The sequence below is a fragment of the Hordeum vulgare genome, chromosome 4H, assembly GCF_904849725.1.
Source record: "Hordeum vulgare subsp. vulgare chromosome 4H, MorexV3_pseudomolecules_assembly, whole genome shotgun sequence".
Taxonomy (NCBI): domain Eukaryota; kingdom Viridiplantae; phylum Streptophyta; class Magnoliopsida; order Poales; family Poaceae; genus Hordeum; species Hordeum vulgare.
The window spans coordinates 512,406,448-512,423,275 of record NC_058521.1 but is presented as its reverse complement, the minus strand read 5'-3'; the positions used below and the strand labels follow the sequence as shown (position 1 = coordinate 512,423,275).

The 16,828-nt window shown below is 45.8% G+C and overlaps 2 protein-coding genes across 2 annotated transcripts; one reads left to right on the top strand and one right to left on the bottom strand.

The window, feature by feature from the left end:
* Positions 1 to 1,393: 1,393 nt before the first annotated feature.
* Positions 1,394 to 3,595, top strand: LOC123449201 (purple acid phosphatase 17-like). Its single transcript, XM_045126334.1, has 7 exons — positions 1,394 to 1,762; positions 2,061 to 2,217; positions 2,327 to 2,434; positions 2,566 to 2,693; positions 2,784 to 2,912; positions 2,998 to 3,065; positions 3,175 to 3,595. The coding sequence occupies exons 1-7, from the start codon at positions 1,571 to 1,573 to the stop codon at positions 3,404 to 3,406; spliced, it is 1,014 nt and encodes a 337-aa protein (XP_044982269.1). The 5' UTR covers positions 1,394 to 1,570; the 3' UTR covers positions 3,407 to 3,595.
* Positions 3,596 to 3,907: 312 nt separating this feature from the next.
* LOC123449202 lies at positions 3,908 to 15,635 on the bottom strand. Its single transcript, XM_045126335.1, has 9 exons — positions 15,430 to 15,635; positions 15,127 to 15,329; positions 14,511 to 14,583; positions 13,901 to 13,996; positions 13,732 to 13,782; positions 12,842 to 13,216; positions 11,224 to 11,553; positions 11,060 to 11,145; positions 3,908 to 5,833 (listed from the first exon to the last, which is right to left on the bottom strand). Exons 1-9 carry the CDS (start codon positions 15,520 to 15,522, stop codon positions 5,770 to 5,772), a joined length of 1,371 nt encoding a protein of 456 aa, XP_044982270.1. The 5' UTR covers positions 15,523 to 15,635; the 3' UTR covers positions 3,908 to 5,769.
* Between the last annotated feature and the right edge of the window lie 1,193 nt (positions 15,636 to 16,828).

The following is a 16,828-nucleotide window of genomic DNA, read 5'->3' as shown; positions in this document are numbered from 1 at the left end:
GCAACGTATGCTTGACGTAGACTACGTAGTCTTGGGAATGAAACGTTTTTTTTTCTTTTTTTGAGGGGCAATGAAACGGCTATTCAGGCATGTCATGAACGACTACATATTTACATAGTACTCCTACATGCGAAATGTCCAAAAAAGAAGACCTTCTCGCGGAGGCGCTCTAACGAACTCACAACAAAAAGCTTAAGGGAAATATACGATAAAGAGGAGATACCGGTATGATGTCAAGAAAGAAAAACGGGAAATATCCAAAAACTGCATGCGGTTGACGGCATGCAGCCCAACGGACGGCAGTTTTTTCTACCCTATTCTATGTATGCACCCTTGTCAATTGTAATAGTAGTACACGGCAAGCCAGTTCAGTTCAGTTCAAAAAATAATAATATTTTTAGAATGGGCCACTTCATCAACTTTTGGTGATGTTTCTTTATCCAGGGACTAGACTAAAAAGTCCCTTTTAGTCCCTAGGTAAAGAAACAGGAGGGACTTTTACTTAAGGGACTATAAAAAAGACTTTATTAAACAGACTTTTTTCTTTAGTCTCTAGGACTAAAAAAAAGTCTAGTCCTTGTAAAAGAAACACCGCCTTTTAACGCGCACAAGAAACTTATGTGGACACGAGGGGAGTCAGACAGTTCGGTTCACTTCCTTGGCCAGTTCTTACCTGACTGAGCTGCAAGCTCTGTCCTGTCCAAGAAAACGCCGCGATCGAGCCTCAGCCTCGTCACGCGCCCAACAGGCCAGCATGATTACATGGGCATGTAGTACTAGCCCTACAATAATGCCCGCACATGGTGGACCAAGCTCGGCGTCAGTGAAAAGAAGAGCTCGTAAAATTGCACCGGAGGTCCACGAAACGGATAGGCCCGCCCGTACGTAACATGGTTTCTGCTTCAGAATCTCAAACTTGAACATCATACTAGTACTATATAGCTCATCGTGGTTTACGTGACGGAAAAATGTGTCCAAGTCAACAGCGATAGGATCGGTCATCACCACCCCGTGCAACTGGCTGCGCGAATCCCTCCAATAATAACGCGTGCCACATGGAAAGATGACATGGATGAGTTATCGCGTTGCTTTCTCCTTTTTTTTACATGGAGTAGATTAATAACGCGAACACAAAAACAAGGCGATCCCGGCCGTCTCAAGCGCGCCACAATTAGCACAAAAGAAAGCAGAAAGCCCCAAACGGAACGGGCCGGCCACGCGCCCAATTGGGCAGGCAGGAAGTGACATGCACCTTCACGATTCCAGTCACATCCTTCCCTACCACCTTTTTTCGTTGCGACATTCCTCTCAACCGATTGACTATGCTTGCAAGGCACGGGCACCCAATAATAATCGAGTAAAGCAAACCATCCCACCACTATTCATTCCAGTGACCAGTGGTAACTTGCCGTGGTGTGCCTCTTCGCCTCGGTCGTGCGTGTGTGGGCGTGGGCGTGGGCGTGGCCGCTATATATGCGCGCGCACACTGGCCATCGCTTTCTCGCCGCACCTTTGTTAAACAAACCAACCACACACTGCCGGCGTCCCCGTCCGCGTCCGGCCATCGACCATGGCGAGGAGGAGCGGCGCCGGCGCGTCCGCGGCCGTGGCGCTCGCCGTCCTGGCCGTGGCCGCGCTCCGGTGCGCCGCGGAGCTCCCGCTGGTGGAGCACCCGGCCAAGAACGACGGGTCGCTGAGCCTGCTCGTCATCGGGGACTGGGGCCGCAAGGGCACCTTCAACCAATCCATGGTCGCAGACCAGGTAAACCCATGATCCCGATCTCCTCTTCCCCTTTGGTTCGTTCGCCAGTAGGATCGTGGTACGACTTGAGCTCGTAACCGCGCGCCGCGGTAGGGTCGTTGCCATCGGACGGGTGCGGGAGGAGTGGATGACCGGGGAACGGAAACCGCCCGGTGGTTGGTCCACTTGGCATTCCGGTTATTGTTTATTGGATTGGAAGGGGTCATCCTCATCTTCTGCCTCCGTCTCCGAGTTTTGGGGGCAAAAGCAGAACTGCCGCTGAGTCATGGGGATCCATTCTCCTTCCTTGTTGGTGTAGATGGGGAAGGTCGGGGAGAAGCTGGACATCGACTTCGTGGTCTCCACCGGCGACAACTTCTACGAGGACGGACTCACGGGCGTCCATGACCGGCAGTTCGAGGAGTCCTTCACCAGTATCTACACAGCCAAGAGCTTGCAGAAGCCGTGGTACCTCGGTAAGCTTCATTGATTTGCTATCTCCCTTTTTTTTCAGAAAAAATGGGAAGCTTTTCAGTGCTTTCTCACCTGCTCTTGCTAAGGCCTGGACGTTTCTGTTCCTTTCAGTTCTTGGAAACCATGACTACCGGGGTGATGCGCTAGCCCAGCTTGACCCAGTCATGCGGAAGCTCGATGAGCGATTCGTGTGCATGAGATCATTCGTAGTCAATGCAGGTACATGATCCTATTTTGTTCGGACCGAGAGAAAGACTTCATATTTGCTCATTTCGGAAAGAACTTCAAAAAGATGTTATACTTGTATGAACAACATAAGACTTAACTATCATCCATCCCTATTTTCGCAGAGATCGTGGAGTTCTTCTTCATCGACACCACTCCATTCCAACTCAAGTACTGGACTCACCCTAAAGACAGTCACTATGACTGGAGAGGAGTGGCGCCTCGGAAAAACTACATAGCTAATCTGCTCAAGGTGCACACACCGAATTAAAAAAAAAACATCCATGTTAGTTACAAAGCAAAATAAAATGACACTCCCTTTTTGTAAATATATACAATCTAGGATTTGGACGAGGCAATGAAGAAATCAACTGCAAAGTGGAAGATTGCTGTTGGGCATCATACCATGAGGAGTGTCAGTGACCATGGGGACACCGAGGAGCTCCTGCAATTGCTTCTTCCGGTCCTCAAGGTAATTCATAAGCAGCCTCAGTGTTAGTACTATGTTAAAAAGCTCAGAAAAAGGATCCTTTTATGACACTTTCATGCCCTTCTAGGTTAACGGCATCGACTTCTACATCAATGGGCATGACCACTGCCTGGAACACATTAGCAGCAGAAACAGGTTAACATCGTTTGATAAACATTGTTCTTTTCAGAACAGAGCAGTAAGGCATTAAATTCGCACATGTTGAACTTGTCTAACCTTAAAGCACTCGCTTTCGTTGCACCAGTCCAATCCAATACTTCACTAGTGGAGGCGGTTCAAAAGCATGGAGGGGAGTCTACCAGCCAAATGATGATAAGCTCCAGTTCTTTTATGATGGGCAAGGGTTCATGTCCCTCCAGCTAAACAAGGACCAAGCTGACTTCATCTTTTATGATGTTTCTGGTAAAGTCTTGTATGAGTGGACCTCGCGCAAAACAAACCACTTCCAGCCCTCCATTTATGTCACTGCAGAATGAGGGACATGCAGATCATGGCACGAAGAATTAGTTTGGTAGCGCTATTTGTGAAAAAATTGAATGTGCCACTGTGGTAACAGTGGTAAAGGTAATAGAGTATTAAGTATGGTGTGTGGTTCCATGCTGAAGAAATATTGAACTGGATGTGAATTGTCTACAATAAAGGAGCAGAGATCAGTATGGTGTCCATTGGTTCTGATGCACACATAAGTCCAGGGATCTACTGATGCGATGTGCATTTAGAGAAATATGCATAAACTGAGTCTAATGTTGTACAGCCTGGGCATTCGGTTATCCCGATTTCTTGGGTTCGGGTAATTCGGATTACGGGTAATTCGGCTAGCCAAAAATAGGAGCCGATATTCTGTCTGCCAGAAAAATAACCGAACCCAAATTATCCGTAATTTTTAGTTCGGATAATTCAGGTACCCAAATAACGGAAATATTCAGAACACACAACATAAATGCTTGCAAATTCAGATAGCACATACAGTGCATACACACAACACAAAGCAGCACCTTTGCAAATTCAGAAATGCATACACACAGGACAAAGCACCACGTTTGCAAATTCAGTAGTGCATACAGAGAACAAACAAGTTTTTCAAATCCAGATAATACAGCAGTGCATACACGCAGGATACATGCATGTAGTCAATACGCTGCAATATCCTTGTCTAGCTACCGGCTTGTCTCATCACCTCCGGCTCCAGCAGGAGGCATCGTTGCCAACAGGCCTCCTGCGTCCGGTGTCGTCCTCTATGGCATCCGGCGTTGCTTCCCGCATGATAACGCATCGATGGTGTCATCTCCTGCCGCATCCGGTGTCACAACGCGCGTGCGAACGAGCAGATGCAGCCGTGCACGTGCCACCAGCCGCCGCCTGCTCTAGGGTTAGGGTCAAGAGAATTGGCGAAGGAGTGCGACTGTGTTGTTGGGCCTCATTTATTGGTGAGTATAGCACAGCCAAACGTTAGAGAGTTCAGTAAATATGGGTCAATTCGGTTATTTCGGGTTTTTAGGAGTGAGAACCGAACCCTAACCCAAAGACCGAACTGGCAGAAACCAAAAACCGAACCCTAACCCGATAACCGAAATAACCGACAATTCAGTTAATACGGTTCGCTTTGCGTTCGGGTACCCAAATGCCCAGGTGAGTTGTACCCTGCACTCGAAAAATTAAATGAACTCTAGCATCTGGCGGTGACCTTTGCATACTGGCATCAGATTCAACAAGAGCGCATAGACTATTTTCTTCAGCTTTCACAAATAAAGGGCACTTGTTTGTGCGTGGAAGAGAGAATGCATGGAGATCTGATGAGCTGATATTTCAATTTTTCAAGAACCAATGAAAGAAGCTTAAATTAACCAATGAATGGTCTACCACAATGTTTCAGACAATCAGAGAGATCCCTTTAACAGGTCATGCATTAAGTTTGGGCACTCAGATTGCAGAGGCCCCTAACTGCATTTTCAAGTGTTTCATGACACCAAAAGTTGCCAAGAAAATATTACTTCAGGCATGCAAACTACAAGTACCAGAATAACTTTGTGGCAAAAACTCGGCAAATGTTGCCAATAAAATATTACTTCAGGCATGCAAACTACAAGTACCAGAATAACTTAGTGGCAAAAACTCGGCAAATTTTACCAAGAAAATATTACTTCAGGGCATGCAAAAAACTACAAGTACCAGAATAACTCTCTGGCAAAAACTCTGGCAACCAAGAAATGGTAACCAGCTTGAGAGGTAACGGGCTAACAGCAGATACAACGTTCTATAAAACAGAATAGGTCTATATTAAGCCACACGAAAGCTGTCTGAAATACATATATGAAGGAACGGTCTCCATAATGTTTAACACCAGCGAATCCATCTTAGAGAGATTACCCCAATGAGCAATATTTAAATCCAAAACTCTATACGGCCTCGTCAGACGTAATGCTACCTAACATTATTAAGTTTGGGCACTCAGATTGCAGAGGCCCCTAATATTACTTCAGGCATGCAAAGAAAATATTACTTCAGGCCCCTAATAATACTACAATTTCAAGTGTTTCATGACACCAAAAGTTGCCAAGAAAATATTACTTCAGGCATGCAAACTACAAGTACCAGAATAACTTTGTGGCAAAAACTCGGCAAACAAGAAAATGGTAACAGTCTAACATTAGATAGAACGTTCTACAAAACAGAATAAGTCAACATTAAGCCTTTTTTTTGCAAGAAAACACAAAAGATCTTTGTGTTTCTTTTCATTTAAAAGGTAGAAGTTCAGTTACAATCCTCCGAGGAGGTGTGGGATATAAAAATATGAAACAAACTAGTGAACATCACAGGTTGAGGGCAGTACAACCCTGTATTAAGCCATATGGAAGCTGTCTGAAACACATATATCAAGGAACGGTCTCAATAATGTTTTAATTGTTAGGAATAAGCAACTTGTATTACCATGAGGCCATAGGCCGATATATATACATGTACAGGTGATGGACTATATGCAGGAAAACCCCTTATATATTGGGATAAATACAAAAGGGTACATGACTTGTATTATAACTCTAACACCCTCCCTCAAACTCATGGTGGATGAACAACACTGAGTTTGGAGAGATAAAAGCCATGTTGTGCTCTAGTCTGGGCCTTCGTCAGGAAATCCGCCAACTGTAACTCAGAAGGCACATACTGAAGAGCAACAACCTGATCCTGCACAGCAGCGCGCACATAGAAAGCATCAACACCAATATGCTTGGTGAGCTCATGCTTCACAGGATCTCGCGCAATGCTAATAGCACCTGTACTATCAGATAAGAGCAGAGTCGGTGTAGTGACAGAAACACCGAAATCCTGAACTAACCACCGTAACCAAGTCACCTCTGCCGTCAAAAGAGCCATCGCTCGCAACTCAGCCTCTGCACTCGAACGGGAAACTGCAATCTGTTTCTTCGTCTTCCAGGCAATGAGAGAACCACCAAGAAAAACACAGTAAGCAGAAAGTGAACGGCGATCTGAAGGATCACTAGCCCACGTAGCATCCGAATAGGCCTGTAGCTGTAAAGAACTGGAGCGAGGAAAGAATAAACGGTGAGAGATTGTGCCCCGAAGATATCGGAGAACACGGAGGAGATGACTATAGTGAACCGATGTGGGAGTAGAGACAAACTGACTCAGAATATGAACCGGATAAGAAATATCCGGACGAGTGACAGCTAGATAAACAAGACTGCCAACAAGATGACGATAGCGCGTCGGGTCAGGCAGGGGATCACCATCAGTAGCAGAGAGATGAACATTGAGCTCCATAGGAGTCTCAACAATGCGCTCATCAGTAAGAGCAGCACGAGCAAGAAGATCCTGGATATACTTTTCCTGGGATATAAAAAAGCCATCAGAGGTAGATGAGACTTCAATCCCAAGAAAGTAGCGAAGAGGTCCAAGATCAGACATAAGGAACTGCTCACTAAGACGAGCCTTGACAAAGGCAATATACTCAGGGTCATCCCCAGTGATGACCATGTCATCAACATAAAGAAGAAGAAGAGTACGACCACGAGGAGAAAGGTGAATAAACAATGCTGGATCATGAACACTGGGTGAAAAACCAGCGGCAGTTACCATAGATGCAAAACGCTCAAACCAGGCTCGGGGGGCTTGCTTAAGGCCATAGAGAGAGCGACGAAGACGGCATACCATGCCATCAGGAACAGAATACCCAGGTGGAGGCTGCATGTACACCTCCTCACGCAGCTCACCATTAAGAAAAGCATTCTTAACATCAAGCTGAGAGATAGACCAGTGGCGTGTAGAGGCGACGGCAAGAAGTGTACGAACAGTGGTCATATGAGCCACAGGAGCAAAAGTCTCGTCATAATCACGACCATGCTCCTGCTGAAAACCACGAGCCACAAGACGAGCTTTGTGACGCTCAAGAGAACCATCGGAGCGAGTCTTTACCTTGTAGACCCACTTACAAGTGATGGGACGGACTCCAGGAGGAAGGGAAACAAAATCCCACGTACCTGTGCTTTTTAAGAGCAGCAATCTCCTCAGCCATCGCAAACTGCCATTCAGGATGAACAACAGCCTGATGATAAGTAGTCGGCTCAAGAACAGCAGCTCCAGCGGTGGAAAATCCTAAGCGATCAACAGGCGGACGGGGACGAGAACGCAAGCCATAAGTAGGCTGAGACGAGGAGGACGGCACATCCAGAGAGGCATCCACAGAACGTGAACGTCGAGTGTAACACTGAGGAAAAGATGGAACAATGGAAGGAGGAATCGCTAAAGTAGAATCGGAGGGTGGCGACGAAGAAGTTACCGGAGATGAAGGTGTAGAATCCGGTGACATACTAGACAAGGAGGCCGTGGAAGATGGTGGCGACAAATCGACTGGAGGTGGAGAAGCAGAGGGAGCGGAATGAGTAGGCAAAGGCTCGACAAGTGTGATAGGCGTGTCAGGAAAAGTGAGAAAAGAGATATCCTCCACTGAAAAAATCGAGGAAGATGGGCGTGGCTAGAAGGGACGAGACTCATCAAAAGTCACATCCCGAGAGATACGTATCCGACGACCGATAGGATCCCAACAACGATAGCCCTTATGCTCATCACTATAACCTAAGAAGACACACTCAACAGACTGAGCGGTGAGTTTGGTGCGTTCGCGGGGGGCAAGAAGAACATAGCAAACACAATCAAACAAGCGAAGCGTCGAATAATCGGGAGACCGATCAAAAAGACGCTCGAAAGGAACACCACCATGTAGAGCAGCGGAAGGCTGGAAATTGATGAGATAGGTGGAGGTGGAGACGGCCTCAGCCCAAAAATGAGGCGGGAGAGAGGCAGCAATCATCAATGCACGAGCCGTCTCAAGAAGATGACGATGCTTGCGCTCAGCCACGCCATTCTGAGCATGAGCACCAGGACAAGAGAATTGAGAGAGAGTCCCTTGCTCAGCAAGAACACCACGCAACATCTTAGAGATATACTCGCCAGCGGAGTCAGCACGAAACACACGAATGGGAGAAGAGAACTGAGTATGAACCATGGCAGCAAAACGCTTATAAATGGACAACACCTCACTACGAGAAGTCATGAAATAAAGCCATGTGTAACGAGAGAAGTCATCGATGAAAATAATATAGTATTTATGACCCCCTTTCGAAGCGAAGGGAGCCGGACCCCATACACCGGAATGGACTAAATCAAAAGGACGCTTAGACACTGACTCACTATGTGGATATGGTAACTGAATCTGCTTGCCAAGACGACAACCCTGACACTCTAAGGAGGCATCTCCTGAGACAGACCCCAGAAGACCTCGACGAACTAACGACGACAAACGAGAACCACACAGATGACCAAGTCGATGATGCCACTGCTGGAAAGAACCAGTAGCCGAGGCAACCAAAGCGGAAGAACTGGCGAGAGAATGGGCAGCGGAAGGAACATGAAGCCAGTCCAACTCCCAAAGACCCTCAGAATCACGGCGGCGAGGACCAGCCCCAACCAGAGTGTGCGTGCGACGGTCCTGAACAGAACAAGAGTCAAGATCAAGAATGACACGACAACCAGAATCAGCAAGTTGACCAGCGGAAAACAAATTCATGGTAAGTCGAGGAACATGAGCAACATCAGGAACAGAATAAGGAGTGGTAAGAGTGCCTCTACTAACGACAGGAAGGGGAGTACCATCAGCAGTGAGGACATGAACACGAGAATCAAGCGAACGAAGAGAGGACAGAGTAGAAGAATTAGAAGTCATATGAAAGGAAGCTCCAGAGTCCAGAACCCATGGGGATGTACCTGACTGTGTAGAAGGTGGTTGCTCAGTGCGGGAAGCCTCAGTCACAGAACCAGCAGTACCCGTTGAGGAAGAACCTGAAGCAGCGAGCAGACGCTTAAGTCTCAGAATATCCTGCTCAGTCAAAGCAATGGCTGAAGCTGTCGAGGTAGATGACGAAGTCGCTGTAGATGGTGACCGCGCCTTGCGCAAGTGTTTCTTCTTCGTGTAGCAGTTCGGCTCAATATGACCATCATTGTTGCAGTAGTTACAATGTGGACGGGGGCGACCTGAGCCGCCAGAAGGAGTGGGCAAGAGCGGCGGAGCACTCGAGCGAGAAGGGGTCGGTGCAGCAGGTGGCGTAGAAAAAGTCCGAGCAGCGAGCACCGAGGGAACCTCCAGCAAACCAGCACCACGTAAGCGAGTCTCCTCAGCACGAATCTTAGAAAGCGCCTCCATGAGAGAAATACGGCCACGAGCAAACAACTGAGCACGCCGGGGCTCAAACTCCTTACGGAGCCGAGACAAGAACTCGTAGACGCGATGAAACTCCAAGTCGGCCTGGACAGCATGGCAACAAGGGCAAGTGCGACAACCAGCACTGCGGAGAGAATCAAGCTGGCGCCAGATAGCAGAACTCTGTGCATAGAAGTCATCAACAGTAGAGTCACCCTGCTGAAGAGCATGCTCCTGACGGACCACAGAGAGGTATAAGGCATCACCAGAGGGCTCATAGCGCTGACGAAGGCGGGTCCACATCTCAAATACAGTAGGAAGGCCCAGAAACTCAGAAGCAAACTGAGGCAGGACACTAGCAGTGAGAACAGCGGCAGCACGAGCATCATCATCAAGCCACTGGGTATAAACGGACAGAGCACCATGATACAGCTGAAGAGCCTCCTCATAAGCCAAGACCTTTTCATCATAAGCACTCACAGCGGCCTCATCAGCAAGCTTAGTCGCATCCGTTGCGGCCTGAGAAGCATCCGCAGGAAGAGCCGGTGGGGTCGGTGGAGTGGGAGCCACGGGAGGAACCGGGCATGGCGGACAACAGACCTCGCCAGAAAGAAAACCCCATAGGCGGATGCCACGCATGTGAATGCGCATGAAGCCAATGAACTCGGTGTAATTAGTGCCATCAAAGATCACCGGACAACGAGGAACAGCAACATAGCCGGATGAAGCAGACATTTTTTTTTTAATTTTTTTTTTTTTTGGAACCAGAGAGCCGGATCCAATCGAGGCGGCTGGCGGGCGCTGCAACGGGAGAAAGAGAGCAGCGCTGGATCTGGCAAAATCAGCAGCAGGGGATAGGATCCGCCAGAAAACCGATCTAGCAGTACTCAAGTGGGAGCGGTGACTGCACCGAACCGGCTGGGATCCAACAGCAGGTCAGGAGCGGTGGGATCCAGCAGCAGGTCTGGAGGCGGTTGGTGGAGCGGGGCAGGAAGGGATCCAGCAGCGGTTGGTGGAGCGAGAGAGCCGCTGGAGCCTGCCACGGGACTGGAGCCGCCTGGGCCTGCCGCCTAGGGCCTGCCGCGCGAGTCTGGAGCCGCCTGGACCGGGAACCGCCGCGAGTTTTGAGAGCGGGGACCAGATCGAGGCTGCAGCGGGGAGAGATCGAGGCGGCAGGGAAGAATAGACGGGATCGGCGGCGGCTGTGCGAGGGATTAGATCGGGAGGAGCACGAGTTGCACGTGCTAAGAAAACCTAGGCTCTAATACCATGTTAGGAATAAGCAACTTGTATTACCATGAGGCCATAGGCCGATATATATACATGTACAGGTGATGGACTATATGCAGGAAAACCCCTTATATATTGGGATAAATACAAAAGGGTACATGACTTGTATTATAACTCTAACATTAATATCAGTGAATCCATCTTGGAGAGATTACCCCAATGAGCAACATTTAAATCCATAATTCTCCACGGCCTCATCAGAAGTAATGCTACCTAACATCATTGTTATGTTATTGTATGCTATGATTTTCATTTTTATCAGCACAGTGTTTAGTTCCCTTCACAACATACCTGGGTGGGCTCGGAAGGATCTACAACAAAAATGGTTCCATTGGACAGCCAATATGGCAAAAATGTCGACAACTTTCTCTTCAGTTCTTCTGAATAATTCTCCCACATAGCAAGTGCTAACACAACATCATCCCATTCGACAACAGAATCCACATTGCTATATGATCCAAATATGGTTTGTGCAAGTCCATGGTTACACGGTAATGGAAGTTCTGTTCCACTTGATTGATGTACTTGTATAGTAGGATAGCAAACTGTTTCTGAACCACCATTAGTCTGGTTTCTCCTTGCTGCCAGCTCAGGTGCTTTCCAGTAGTAAAATTGCACCACCTAATTAAGAGATTTGAAATGAGCGTGACTCAATTAACAGAAAAGATGCCGGATCCCGGATGTAACCTAGTTGAAAGATGTAGGTAAAAAAAAACTGTCGTTTGTATATATAAAAACTTGTTCATGATCTGTGTCAACAAGCACATTCACTGAACAACAAACTGATACTTTCAAATCCAGTTCTACAATCTGCAGTGACTTTGGAGTAATGGTATGATAAACTTGCAGGAAAGAGTAGGCAGAAACAAAAAATTCAACAATCTTAAAAGGGATAATATTATGCACTTAATGAAAAATTCTTCACATATTCTGAAGCAGTTTTGGCATCCCTTGGGTTAAGTTTCTTTGGTACATATACTATGATAAAAAAGCCCCATTAGGAATTAGTTTAAAAGGCTCTTTTGGCAGAGATGTTTATCTTTTCAAGCTTCTGATCAGTCTTCTACACCCTCCGTCCGGAATTACTTGTCGCAGAGATGGATGTATCTAGACGTATTTTTAGTTCTAGATACATCCATTTATGTGACAAGTAATTCTGGACGGAGGGAATACATGAGATAGAAAAATAAATATTCCAGAACTGCATATGACTAAACTCAGCTTTAGAAGTAGATTTTCATCAGGTTCACTGATTTATATCAGGAAATCAACTAGTTCCGAAACTCTGTAGAAGTAGATATTTCTTGGAACTTTACCATCATCCACATTATGAAATAGCATATGAGCAGTCAGATGGGCTACGGAACATTCTTGACCAAGTTCAGTTGCATAATAACATCGACTGTTGATCTTGCAGTAGGGGCACTACTGCACTATTGACTTAAAAGTGCTTCAAAGGCATACACACTAGTTACAGGATGCACTGAATTTTTCCATGATTCAGTTGGGCATTGGAATAATAAATGCAGGTTGCAACATAGTACAAAATTCCAACAGATTCTACTATAGAGGAAACTAAATACCAAAGCAATGTTGAGAAAGAATGAGTTATTTGTTGAACAGGATTTTTTGTGCCCTTGTGACATGGATTGCCAAGAAGATTGGTTTCACCTGCTCTTGACATGTAACTTCAGCAAGGGACTGTTGGGCATTCACCAATAAGTATGTTATAACAAGCCAAATCATCATTTATCAGCGACAAGGAGACAAAGCTTCTTTATAAAAACTATTCGCTCCTCACTGCTGGCATATCTTGTTTCAAAAGAATATGTGCATATGATCCTATTGCACTTAATCTGACTGCAGAATCAAATCGATTCAAAAAGGAAAGTATGCAGAATGCGGATACCTGAAGAGCATGCAAGCTGTTGGCAAATATCTTGCCAAAGACATCATCTCCCCTCCCAATTCGCAGTGGCTTCCCAAGCAACTCTATGAGGTCATCAGCTGGAGCAGCAGATGTACTCTTACTGTCTTCATCGCTGCTTGCACGAAAATTAAACCCTAGAATGTGGATTCTAGCACATCGTATGTCAAAGCCAGACTGGCCGTAGGAAAACCAGTACATGTTATCTGAGGCTGGCAGAGGAATGTAAGAGTTCTGATCAGCTGGCTCATAGCTCAGTGATGCCTGGGAGAGAAAACTAAGGAGCTTTGGATCCTCATCAAAGGTACTGTCTCTGGTGAACCAAAGAGTAAGCGTGAGCCTTTCACCCTCAGTTACCTGTAAAAGACTTGCTATAGTTTGTTGATAAAAAGAAAAATTCTTGTGTAAAGCATCAAAAGACTGAGAATATCTTGAGGAAAAAAAACAAAGGCTGCCGATTAATTGAATTTAGCAAAGCATATGCAACAGAAGATATTTGACCATGAAACAATTACTCCCTCCGTTCCTAAATATAAGTCTTCTTAGAGATTCTATTACGGACTACACACGGAGCAAAATGAGTGAATCTACACTAAAATATGTCTATATACATCTGTATGTAGTCCATAGTGAAATGTCTTAAAAGACATATTTAGGAACGGAGGGAGTAGTTCACAACCAACCATTGCTACAACTGACTGTAGCACATTTTCCCCATTTTTTTCATAAATAGAAAACGTTAACAATAGTAGAGAACTTTTATTGTGTTGAAATAATGGTACAAAATATGATAACCAACACTAGTGAAGGAAAATAGGCGTGCATTACTACAGGAAAAGAAAATCTGATCAACACAGAAAACAGAAACGTACCTCATCTACACAATGCACATTACGATTATCAGCAGTGTAGATGACAGCATCCTGAAAACAATATTAATTGTCATAAAATGAAAGAAATTATCCAATATATTTTAGCCGGTGGAAGATAATATCCACATTAACTATTCTGAAAGAAATGCATGTACTGTGTGCTGCTTACACCGGCAACTGGAATAACAGAGGAGGGTTCACCATCCTGAAACTTCAAAAGTCCACCCTTAAAGTCCTTTCCATGATTGTTCAAGTAACACACAGCCTTTTTATTTGAATTCAGAAGAGAGAAATAAAGTCAGCATGAGAAAGATCACATAAAAAAGAAGCAAAAAAAGCATGTGGTCAATGTGGGCAAAAACTTATAAGTGATCATCATAGCAGAACTAAGAAAACATCTCCATTTTATGAATGGCTTCAGTATATAATCACAATGATAATACACAGAGCAAAGGATATTTTCAGTGTGTGTTGGTTTTTAACAAACTCATAGTTTCGTGGCGATCATTTCTTACATTGTTCATGAAATTGGCAAGTATTTGCAGCAGTCTATTAATGCAAAGCAGGATACACAATAACATGTTTTTGTTTTACAGAGATACTTAACAACATCTTCCTTGTGTATAGTTCGCCAACAAGTAGGCAAATGGGAACTAAATCAACCAAAATGACAGTTACGCTAAGAATTGTGTGATATCACTGGCTCGGAATTAAAAAGTCAAGATACAATGAAAAACCATGCAAACTGACTGAATTCACAAGAACAGATTGGTCCTCACCGTGAAGGCTCTTTGCCTAAGATAAGGTTTGTTGTCGTCACTGTGCCATCCAATAGAAGCACCCTTGCACCAACTGCACGCCCAATATAGAGGTTTTGAATAAGGACAACATTATAGTGTCAAGTTATGTCAGGTCTCCTACATTAACTACCTTCAAGGTTTACGCGCACCACTAGTATAGTAAAGTTGTGCATTCGTATAAAGTTACTGGAGTCATGAGGGCAGGTACTCCCTCCGTTCCTAAATATAAGTCTTTCTAGAGGTTTCACTACTAGACCACATACGGATGTATATAGACATATTTTAAAGTATAGATTCACTCATTTTGCTCCGTATGTAGACCTTTAGTGAAATATCTTAAAAGACTTATACTCCCTCCGTCCCAAAATTCTTGTCTTACATTTGTCTATATATGAATGTATCTAGTCACGTTTTAGTATTTGGATACATTCATTTTTAGACAAACCTAAGACAAGAATTTTGGGACGGAGGGAGTATTTAGGAACGGAGGGAGTACAATGCAAGGTGCTTATATGAGGGTACTGTAAGCATCTATGTAAAATTGATATGCTCCAAGGAAACACGCTGATACCAATGTGGAACTACTGTTCAGAACCTGACTAGTCCGGTGAACTCGACGAAGAGGTCGAAGTGGCAGGAGAAGAAGGACTCGACGGCATCGCGGAGTCGCTCGCGGATGGGCACGAAGGGGAGGAGTAGGTGGCCGCAGCCGGTGGCAGCCAGATGCGGCAGCGATGTAGACACCACCGAAGGCCGGTACCCCGCCGTCCCGCAGCTCCAGTGGACGAACTCCAGCTCCTGGACACGGCGGCACCATATGAGACGGTCGATTCGGATCGCAATAAGCTGGAGATTAGAGCTCGGAGGAGGAGGGTTTGGGGAGGAGCGTGTGATATACCTTGCAGGTCTCGGGGGAGAGGAATCCAGGGATAAGGAGGCGGACGTTGTCCCCGGTGGCGGTCGGCGGCGGCGAAGCGGCGGCGGTGGCCATGGCTGGAAGAGACTTTTTTTTTTAATGAGACATTGGTTGGAACTTGGAAGAGACTTGGAGATGCGGAGGGGAGAGGACAGACTGTGAAATCGGTGGGGCCCCGCGGAAGAGGCCTTTGACTAGGCTGACTAACGGGCGCTCCGAACCCGGCTCAAACGGTTTGGCGAACACTTATTTAGAAGCCTTCCAGCGATCAATTTGACGTGTCATTATTTAACACGTTCTTAGCCCCGCCACGCTTCTGAGCATTTCTTTAGTATTTTTTTTTCACGTGTTTTCAGCTTTTAGAGTGAGTTTTTCGGATTTTTTTCGCACGGTCGTGCCTCTTGGAAAGGGAAAGAACGCGTTTTTTGTTCTCATTTTTTCCGTGAGAAGCACGGTTTTGCTATCACGAGAGACATGATCGTGCCTCTCGAAAAGGGGTAAAAACGTGTTTTTTGTTCTCTTTCTTTTTTTCACGAGAGGCACGGTTCTGCTTTCGCGAGAGGCACGACCGTGCCTCTCGAAAAAGGGTAAAAACGCGTTTTCTGCTCTCTCTTTTTTTCGCGAGAGGCACGGTTTTGCTTTCGCGAGAGGCACGATTTTGCTATAGCGAGAGGCGCGGTTTTGCTTTCGCGAGAGGCACGATTTTGCTATAGCGAGAGGCACGGTCGTGCCTCTCAGAAAAGGGAAAAAAACGTGTTTTCTGCTCTCTTTTTTCGCGAGAGGCACGGTTTTGCTATCGCGAGAGCCACAGTCGTGCCTCTTTGAAAGGGAAAAAACATGTTTTGTGCTCACTCTTTTTTCGTGAGAGGCATGGTTTTGCGAGAGGCACGGCTTTGCTACCGCGAGAAGCACGGTCGTGCCTCTCGAAAAGGGAAAAAATATCGGTTTTATTGTTTGGTTTTTTCATGATATTTTTGTCAAAACGCATCAACATGGGATCTAGTTTTGAAGATCTCGACGCGAGAAACACAACAATAAAAACAGTTCAAGATTTAAGCGCATGATTTAGGAGATAAAACATTTTGAAAATGTGGATCTACGAAAAAACGAAAAACTCCGAGGTTGCGACAAGTGGCATGCATGTAGTGCGTCACTTGTCGCAATCTAGGAAGGTGGGAGTAATCGTTGAAAGGTGTACTCCTCAACTAGTGATTTCGACGGTTCGATTATTGTCCAGTCACAAAAAATTGATCAAGACGGGCTCTCAAACGGGCCTTAAACGTTCTAGCTGACTGTCACTTCTCATATTTAGTCTCAAATATCGGGCGGACATGAAGCGTCCGGGCGCGTCCGCCACGTTAGATGTATCGGTCTCACGGTC

What these genes read in the sequence shown, in the direction of transcription:
- LOC123449201 (XM_045126334.1), top strand. Translation starts at nt 1,571, where the DNA reads ATGGCGAGGAGGAGCGGCGCCGGCGCGTCCGCGGCCGTGGCGCTCGCC. An exon ending in TGCTTCTTCCGGTCCTCAAG is followed by an intron (nt 2,913 to 2,997) that starts GTAATTCATAAG and finishes ATGCCCTTCTAG; the next exon opens with GTTAACGGCATCGACTTCTA. An exon ending in CACATTAGCAGCAGAAACAG is followed by an intron (nt 3,066 to 3,174) that starts GTTAACATCGTT and finishes TCGTTGCACCAG; the next exon opens with TCCAATCCAATACTTCACTA.
- LOC123449202 (XM_045126335.1), bottom strand. Translation starts at nt 15,522, where the DNA reads ATGGCCACCGCCGCCGCTTCGCCGCCGCCGACCGCCACCGGGGACAAC. An exon ending in GAGTTCACCGGACTAGTCAG is followed by an intron (nt 14,584 to 15,126) that starts GTTCTGAACAGT and finishes TTGGGCGTGCAG; the next exon opens with TTGGTGCAAGGGTGCTTCTA. An exon ending in ACAGCTTGCATGCTCTTCAG is followed by an intron (nt 11,554 to 12,841) that starts GTATCCGCATTC and finishes TCTCTTAATTAG; the next exon opens with GTGGTGCAATTTTACTACTG.